Consider the following 10,361-nt stretch of genomic DNA (forward strand, 5'->3'; position numbering starts at 1 on the left):
AACCTTATTATAGTTAAAATTTAGAAATGTCAAAGAAAATATTAACACTTAAAATAAGACACTTGTATTCATAAAACAATGTAGGTAATAAAAAATAAAAAAATACTATATGGTTAGTATAGTTAATACGATAAATTTAATTATAATGAACAGTATAAAATAATTATAATATTAAACTTTAAAAAGCATAATTTTTAATAAAATAATATAGCATTAATAAATAAATATTTAATTATTGCAGTCCTTGCATACTATATTACTATGTTAGCAGAAACTAAAAAACATTGTACAATGTACATAAAATACAAATAATAGAAAAAAAAACCCAAAATGTTTAGCTATTTAGCCTCTAAATGCATATAGAATAAAAATAACAACTTTTATAAACCTTATTATAGTTAAATTTAAAAATTTCAAAGAAAATATTACTACTTAAATTATATAAATCTTAAATATATTAAATCAAAATCTTCTGACTGGCACAATATTATGAGAGAGGAATATTATTGTTTACCTTGTGTATGTACTGTATTAAAATAACTGTTGTCAGATGATGTTTCAGACTCGTAATTATATTGTTGACCGTGTGGAAGATGTGGTGTAGATGATGCAAAATGGTATTGACTGTTACTTGGGATCGGGTACTGATAAGTGTCTTGTTGGTTATGTATTGGTGTATGAGATACAGACTGTGGATTTGGTGTATTTTGTGGTCGATTACATGATTGTTGGGTAATGTGCTGTAATTCTAGTTCTGAGACAATTGAAAAAATTTTGGATCTCGCTACATGTTGGTGGTATGATGAAAATTGTTTGACCATGGAACACATACTTGAAAAAAATTTATCATTTACATCTAAATTTTTTTCATCTTCTTTAGATTTCGTTTCATTTTCTTTTTGTTGTATTATATATTGCATTAATGTTTTAGATGCGGATTCAGGATAGTTATCTGATAATTTAATTTTTTTTTTGGATACAGAGCTGTTTTTTGATACTGGCTTACGAAACGGTTGTGATGTTGAAGTTCATGAATTTTGACTCTGTATTGATTGTACTTCATGACTATCTTCGGACGAAGAATTCAAATTTTCCGATTCTTCACACTGACCTTCATTATCATCAGAATCGTCATCATCATTTACCATGGATTCAATGTTACTTATTGAGTCTCTTTCCTTCATATGTGGTCTTAAAAAACCCATCTCGTCTTCAAATTTCCATTTTTTTATATTATTGGCTTTTTGTCCAGACTTGGTAACTGATTTTTTAGCAGCCCGTCTAAATGCGTCCCTTAGGTTTGTCCACGATTTTTTACAGTTTTCAACTGAAATATTTTTTTTTAAGTTTTCTCTAAATATTATATTAAAAATTAGTCACGATTTTTTTTATAAGCATTCAAAGTTCAAATCTTGACAAAATACGTACAAATCACGAAAATTTTTAACTTAAAAATTTAAAAAGTGGGCAAGTGTCACACTGCTGTACTATAGGTTATAAGTGAGTTACTGTAATGTATGGTATTAAATTTGAATTCAATGATATAATATCATTGTATACGAAAAACAATTCTGATCGGAGACGAGTTGTAAGTCTAGGATATTTTATACAATATTAATTATATTATATAATGTAAAAAAAAATGTAGGTACCTATAAAAAAAAATCCAAATTAATCAAATTAGATTCATTATGTTACGTGGAACTTTGCTTCAAATTTTCAATCCTTAGCTATAAAAGTTAAACCTTTTTTTAAATTTTTAACAACTAAAGAATTTGTAAATTTTCAATTTAACACATTTTGTCAAAATTTGAACTTTAAATGGTCATAAAAAAAACGTACCTATGTATTTTTCAACTGCTATTATATTAACTTATGGGGTACCTTGTATTAAATTTTCAAGTTTTTTGACCCAACGAATAAAATTTGAATGAAATGCAAATTTTTAACCGAGATAAATTTATTTATTTATTAGATTTTGGATTTTCTATATTATATTTAATGTACCTTTACGTAGGTATACTATTAAAATGGGTAATTGGCTGTAATACAAGTGCACAGTTTTAAGTAGGTTAAATTTATTATAAATTAAAAATTTATAACTAAATAGGTGATATCAAGAAATTAATAAGACATTAAAAATTATGAATAATTTTTAACTTTTTGAAAATTTTCACGAAATTGTTCAGGTACAACGAAAAATGTACAACACTAGCTGGTGTAACCTATCTATGGAAAATTTCAATATGAGTTACACCAAAAACCAAAATTAATTTTGTCAAAAACCGATTTTTCGGGTTAAAATTCCCGTTTTTCTTATTTATTTCCGCCCGGCGTTTTAAAAACTATTGGAAATAGTATGTATCAATAAATATGTATAGTATTGCTAATAAGTAATATTATTAAAAAATAATTTATTTATCTGGTTGTTTTAATGAGCTTGCAATTTCTCTCCATAAATTTTCTTTTAGCATGTGGTCACTATAATTTTTTTCACTCATATCATACAAACATTTTCTTTCTGTATGGTTATGTCGGGCTTTGTTGGTTGTGACTCGTGACGGCTTATTTGACCGTCGTCGTCGGCGGTAACTGGAAAACCCATTTAATTAGTAGATAGCGCGGTCTTACGCTATAACATGACTACGGGAAGTATTTTTAGGCTTGCAGTCAATAACAAGATAAGAATAACGACTTGACTGTTATACAATGATAAAATGTTGGGACAAATGCATGTTTCAATTTATAATAGTTCAGTATCGCACTGTATTTCGCTAACACCGCACAGCACACACTATTTTGTATTTTTTTTTCTAATTTGTTCGTCAAAATGCCGAAAAGTAAGCCATCGATGAAGAACGTATTAAACAAATATGTCGATGAGTTTGGGGAAAACATATTTTCGAGTGACGGTTCAGTTTTATTTTGCAAGTTATGTGAAACTCGAGTATCTGCTGAAAGAAGATACATAGTTACACAACACTTAAAAACCGATAAACACACCCGTTCCGTAAATCGTCATCGAAACGCAACAACCTCAAAAATACAGCAACAAGTAACGTTATACTCAAAAAAATGTACATTTTCGAAAGATCTTTGCAAGGCATTGTTATCTGCAAATATTCCTTTAAATAAAGTTAACAACAAGGATTTCCGTTTGTTTATGGAAAAATATACCAACAAAGAAATTCCCGATGAAAGCACTTTGCGTAAAAATTACGTGAATGATATTTATGTAGAAACTATGAACAAAATCAGATCTAATATTGTCGGACACAAAATATGGGTTTCAGTGGATGAAACAACCGACGTTCAAGGTAGATACATAGCCAACGTCATTATAGGTACATTGGAAGTCAACAAACCTGGTCAAGTTTATCTTTTAAACTCAGAAATGCTCGAGAAGACAAATTATTCGACAATCACAAAAGTCTTTGATCAATCCATGTTTCTTCTTTGGCCTGATGGTATACGCCATGATGATGTATTGTTATTCCTTAGTGATGCGGCGCCGTACATGGTCAAAGCAGGAAAAACAATTGGCGCGCTTTATTCTAAAATGGTCCATGTTACATGCCTAGCACATGGTGTACATAGAGTTGCTGAAGAAATAAGAGGACGATTTACCAAAGTTGACAAATTAATTTCTAAGGTAAAACAAATATTTTTGAAATGCCCGGCTCGTGTATTTTTTTTTTAAAATAGAGCCCCGAATGTACCATTACCTCCCGAGCCTATTATTACTCGTTGGGGTACATGGCTAAGAGCTGCCTCTTATTACTGTACCTATTTTCAAGAAATAAAAAATATCGTACTAGAGCTCAATCAAAACGATGCTATTTCAATTAAAGAAGCTCAAAAAATATTGAATAATCCGTCGTTGGAAACGGATTTAGTATATATTCATACAAACTTTGGATATTTACCTGACACAATAGGAAAATTGGAAAATCAAGGACTTCCATTAGCAACAAGCATTGAAATAGTCAGAAATGTTAGTGAAAAATTAAATTCAGTATCAGGAAACACCGGCATGTTAATTAATGAAAAGTTTAAAAACGTCCTGGCGAAAAATAAAGGTTTTGAATTTATTCAACAAATATCTAATATATTGATCGATGAAACAACTGTAATAGAAGGATTACCAGAAGAATTATCTATTCAAGACTTCATTTATTTTAAATATGCACCAATAACCTCGGTCGACGTCGAGCGCAGTTTTTCAATCTACAAGAATTTGTTGTCTTCTAATCGAAGGTCTTTCGAGTTTGAGAACCTGAAGAAGTCGTTTATAGTACAGTGCAATAATTTTTAAGGTAAGGTAAAGTTTTTTAAAAAAAAAAATAAAAATAGTTTAAATAAAAAGTTTTAAATTTTGATAAAATTATTTATAGGTCTCTGACAAAATAAGAAGACCGGACAATTTACCAGATTTTTAATGACAACTGACGAGAATTTGAATTTGAATCTTTTTATTATCTACTCGTTTAAAACCTACCTAATAAAACTTTTTAATATTACTTAATAAAATGACTTAATCCATTTCATAAAATAATTTTTTAATATATTTTTTAAATTTTTTTGGTACAAAATATTGTTTTATTGCAATTTTTAAGTGCAATTTTGGGTTTTTTTCACAGCAATAATGCAATCAATTTTATAACATTTTTAGTGCAACAACATCCGAGCCCTACTAATAAGTAATATTATTAAAAAATAATTTATTTATCTGGTTGTTTTAATGAGCTTGCAATTTCTCTCCATAAATTTTCTTTTAGCATGTGGTCACTATAATTTTTTTCACTCATATCATACAAACATTTTCTTTCTCTAACCAACTCAATAAGCATCTCTAAATCCATTGTTTTTTTTTTTAAAATTGCAATAAAAAAATTTGAAAGTATGTTGTGGACCCAGTGGCATCCGAAAACAAATTGACATCAATTGACGGATATTGTCGGACAGAAATTGTTTTTGTATTCACATTGTACGGACAGACATGGACAGGCAGCGACACGACACGGCAAAACATTCTTGTCGAGGATGTCTTGTCGGTACGGTCCGTGTCTGTCGTGGTCGGTCCTTACATATGTGAATTACGCCATTATAGACAATGTTTATAATATTTTGTCGTGTCGTGTCGTGCCGTGACGTGACGTGTCGTGTCGTACTAGTGTGAATCGGGCTTAATGGGTAATTAATTTTAAAAGCATACCATCATTAATATCCAGTAACGCCAGGATACTTTTAACAATCGAAAATATTAAATAATGTTCCTGATAATTTGTATATTTTAAATAAGTAGGTACCTACTATCTCTGTTTTTTTTTTTTTTGCAGAATTGTCAGTAAAATAACCAGTGTTAGGTAAATTACTTTAAAACATAAAATTTGTTACAATTGAGTTAATTAAAATAAAATATGATTGAATGTATACAGCGATACAAAAAAAAAAAATGTTGTTACAGTGATTTGTAATGTACGTTATATTACTACAATACACTGCAAATCTGAGCGCACGGTAGTGCGCCAGGCCAAGTTCCAGCAATCCCAGTGTATCTTTACACGAACCAATTCGCCCAGTTTTTCTAACCCATATATCTCTGTTTCCTCTCAAGATAAACTTTTGAAATTTAAAACATATATTAATCTCGAGTAGCTTAGGACGCACAGTGGGATAAAAGTAATTTTAGCACGCCAAAAGTCCGAATTTAAATGGCTTATAAAGTAAATTCTTATGACACAATTATATAGTATAGTTGTTCGATATTTTATTTTCATATCAACACTATCTCTAATTGTTCCCATTATCGTTGTAATGAGCTCGTTAACCAAGTCAAATAATAAAAGGATTTTTCGTTATCTGTTTTTATTCATTTGAACAACCAAGTGCGATCGTGTAACATAATATGTGTCTATACGTACATTAAATTATCAATATCGAGCAAAATAATTCAAAACCAAGTTAGTTAGTTTAAAAACTAAAAAAGTTATTCCTTTTCAAACTACAGACATAAGTGATACAAGTATGCTTACAGTTTCGCTAGTTCCTCTCCAACTTCAATGTGTGAACAACAACAAAAAAATTGTACTTTGGTCTAATCCTAGATATTCTTCCACTCGTTTTTGTCGGCCATTAAAATGTATTTTTATGAAAGAAAATAATGATAAAACAATCGAAATGTATACAGAAATTGAAGATGAAATATCTAGATTAACTAATACAATAATTTATATTAATGATACATCAATTATAAGCATAAATCATGCTCTAATTTTTTCAATGATTGATGGCAAGGTAATGTTAATTTATTTTATTAATGTAGCCTATTTTTAAATAATATTTGTATCCTCGAGTTTGTAGTGCAGTAACATCATGTAAAACATGTTATATATGAGGATGTAAACCGTCACAAATTAATAATTTTGATCAAGTTTTCAAGCGAAAGATTAATACGGAAAATTTTAATTAAATTTAAATTACGCTAAAGAAACGGCAAGATTGTTTGTGCATCTATATCCGTGGTTTTATTTACCAGCAAGTATACACAAAGTGTTAATTCACGGAGGAGATATTATTCGTGCTGCTCTGTTACCAATAGGTGGATAATATCAAAATTTTACTAAAAAATATAATTATACTAAAATTTAAAAATTTAAATACATTATAACCTATTTTTTGGTAATAGATCAATTATCTGAAGAAGCTGCTGAAACATGTAACAAAGAATATAAAAGACTAAGACTTCATCACACTCGAAAAGCATCCCGCATAAATAGTAATACTGATATTTTCCAAATGATGTTAGTGTCATCCGACCCACTAATTTCATCCCTCCGGAAGACATGTAAAAAGAAAATATATGAGCTTTCTCCAGAAGTAAAATCTTTGTTAGATTTTGAATCCGAAGATGAGGGAAATTGTTCAAACAGTGATACCGATGAAACCGGTGAAAATAGTGATTTAGAGTTAGATATAAGCAGTCTAAGCATGTAGATGATTTTGTATTTGGATTTTTGTTAAAATAATGAACAATAATATAAAATGTGTATTAAAATAATTTTGGCGTGCTAAAATTACTTTCATCCCACTGTGTACCCGTTGTCCAAACTCGTATATAACATCGCAGCAACAATAAACGTACCCGCACGCGCACGATTGCACGCGTTGCTTATAAGTTATTATATACGAATTCTGAATATTGCTTGTTCGACGCTGCCGTTTGTCCAATATCCGTATAATATAAGAACGCAGCTTAAACGTACCCGCACGCACATGATTGCAGCACATCGCTTATACATGCGTACGGCGTACCCATATACCCATATGCTCCTGGTATCTGACTATCTGAGAGAAATAACCAGTTCGCACACGACAATTAATGTAATAGACAAATGTAAAGTAGGTAGTAACTAGTAGGTAATTTATAACTATTTTACTATTTAAAAATGTAAAATTAAGAATATTATAAAATTAATTTTCTTTATTTAATTAATTTTAGTACGGGTTGCAATCGTCCCGTCGTTCAAACCACGAACTGTCACTATATATGCATATAATACATATATATATATATATGGAATACATTCTTTCTTCTAAGACGGTATCGAAAATAAAATGAAATGTGCAGTCCGAAATTTTACAAATGATAGGGCCTGAAATGTCCAGCTTCTATAAAAAAATTAGAACCTCCAACTATAATATATTCAAGTAATGAAGATCATAAACACGAATCTTGCAGTGAATAAATCGTCAACAGCTGTCTGCATCAGTAAAAAGAAAAGCAACTGATAATCCACACGATAAACCAAGTAAAGTTTTAATTCAATGTTTAAATGACCAGTCAACTAGTAAATCAGAAATTACTAATTTAAAATATGTTAAAAGAAACGCATACAATGCACGCCGTAATATTTTACCTCCTTTACCAAAAAATATGAACTCTGTCCACGAAGCTATTGAGCAACTTAATATAAAGACAATTCACGACGAACATTTTGTATTAACAAATAATGAGATATATAATTTAATATTTTTTTCATGTAAATTGACTGACAATTTTGTGCTTAAAAATCAAAAGCAAGTTGTCAAAGTTATCAATATTGCACAATCAGCTATAACTAAGGAACCTTTAATTATTGGACATGCATTTCTTAAACAAGTGCCATTATACATCAACCCAATACAATCAACCAAGCTAGATGTTTCGATTGTTGAAGAAATGTCAGATGAACTAAAATGTTGGAAAATTGATAGTATAATGTACAAAGCAATAGTTGTTATTTTTGAAAATAGAAATATTGAAATGCCAACTATACATTCAAATTAATTTTATACTTTGCAGTTATATATATACCTGTTATCGCCCTAAGTAGGGAATACCCGAAGGACCACTCAGTAATGCCAGAGAACGATATATGTTTTTGACTATGGGCTATGTCACCAATAACGCCTAATATTGCACTGGATAGGCAACCATATGTGCCCTCGCCTGATGCTTGACGGGAAGGCAATTCTACGCACGACGACGACAACAGCGAGGATGGGAAAGACCTACCGAAGGAATGATGATGGTGCAGACTAGTTATGTGGTCGACTCGGTTTGGTGCAATGACCAAAGAGCTCACAAAAACATGGGATAATACTTAAACTAACTTAACACTACTGACGTCTTGAGATATGGTGGTGTGATGCTGTAGGTAGAAGTCGATCTGAATGACCTGGGAGGCTCTCACACAACGTATGTACGTTGCTGGCGGATTTACGCAACTACTGATGGCACCAACGTTGACAATAACCGACCGCCAAGTTTGATGTTGAGAATAATAATAGAAATAAAGTAAAGACTTACGATTGCATTGACTTTATTTGTCTACTTTAAGCACAATAATAACAGATAATAATATGCTATAACGCAACCGTGTGCACAATAAAAGTGATATAATGTGATCGCTTTATTAGCGGATACACATACGAAAACAGAATCGTTTAGTTTGCGAATACAAAAAATAACAATTGGGGTCACTTTAATAGCGGACCAACAAAAATAAGTGAATACAACAGGCGACATACTTGTCGATGTTAGTAGACAATATAAAAGCCAATAATAATAATAATAAAAATAATAGTGATAATAAAATGGCGTTGGCCACAGAAAGTAAACAATACAACGTTTTAAGAACGATAATATAAAACTATCTGCGGCAACAGGCCGACAGATAATTTATATGACAAAAACACAAAGAGAATAAATATGAAAAATACAACAATAACAATAATACACAAGGAATAACGGTAGGAAGAGGAGAGGGTGGAACGATAATAACAGCCGCATTGTCGGGCTCATTAGCATATCACATCTGCTACTGGAATCGACGAGTGTGACGACGGCGGGTCATTTGGCACAAACAATACCACTTGTACCGGTGCAACACGATTGCGCACTTTTTACCTTTTTACCTGAAAAAAACACAACACGATTGCGCACTTTTTACCTTTTTATATTTGAGAAAACATAACACGATTGCGCACTTTTTACCTTTTTATATTTGAGAAATCATAACACGATTGCGCACTTTTTACCATTTTATATTTGAAAAAACATATTCCTTTATTTTATATTGCTGGCTTATTTATTATAGTTTAAGCTTTAAGAAACACACTACCCGCCAATAGTACTTTGTACCTATATACAATAATTACGGATACTATATTATGGCAGCTACGGATCTGTAAATAATATTTTATTACCAATAACTGATAAGTGTTAGTGAATGTGTTTTCAAACATATTACTTTTCTAACGTGTTCACATCCGATAATATCCGATAGTAAAGTTAGATAATATTTATTTTACAGTCGCCAGTCACATACTCACATATCGAAACGTGATATTATATTGTGGCAGTCTCATACCGCGCAACGTGTATATTTCCGTTTTTTTGTTGTGCAATTTTTTTTTGGGAAAATGGAGGTACAAATACAAAAAAAATTTGAAACCGAAAAAGGTAAGCCATGCATTTTAGTTGATGGGTATAAATTTAGTGAATTTAAAGTACTGAAATAGTGTGGAAATATTCGGTATCGCTGTACAAACAAAAATTGTTCTACCAGTGTATTAGTTGACAAGGATGTAACCAAAGTGTTGAGTATGTTAAATGAACATAAACATGACGAGATTCCAGAAAATATTGTTGGTGTTGATGCAAATTGTGAGTTCTCGTTTAAAAAGAAAATGCGAAAATGATTATCTCACAAGGCCGAATAAAATAATTAGGCAAGAACTTAGAAAAACCGAAAAAGATATCCAGCCGGTTTATTCTGATACAAAGTTTGTGGAGAAAATGTATGTATGATAAACGT

The 10,361-nt window shown here is 30.7% G+C and overlaps 1 protein-coding gene and 1 pseudogene across 1 annotated transcript; one reads left to right on the forward strand and one right to left on the reverse strand.

The window, feature by feature from the left end:
- Positions 1 to 503: 503 nt before the first annotated feature.
- Positions 504 to 4,862, reverse strand: LOC132945305 (uncharacterized; annotated as a pseudogene).
- Positions 4,863 to 4,999: 137 nt separating this feature from the next.
- On the forward strand, positions 5,000 to 6,996 carry LOC132945311 (uncharacterized). Its single transcript, XM_061015024.1, has 4 exons — positions 5,000 to 5,054; positions 6,011 to 6,297; positions 6,481 to 6,601; positions 6,689 to 6,996. The coding sequence occupies exons 1-4, from the start codon at positions 5,000 to 5,002 to the stop codon at positions 6,994 to 6,996; spliced, it is 771 nt and encodes a 256-aa protein (XP_060871007.1).
- Positions 6,997 to 10,361: the final 3,365 nt, after the last annotated feature.

Source organism: Metopolophium dirhodum, chromosome 1 (assembly GCF_019925205.1).
Source record: "Metopolophium dirhodum isolate CAU chromosome 1, ASM1992520v1, whole genome shotgun sequence".
NCBI lineage: Eukaryota > Metazoa > Arthropoda > Insecta > Hemiptera > Aphididae > Metopolophium > Metopolophium dirhodum.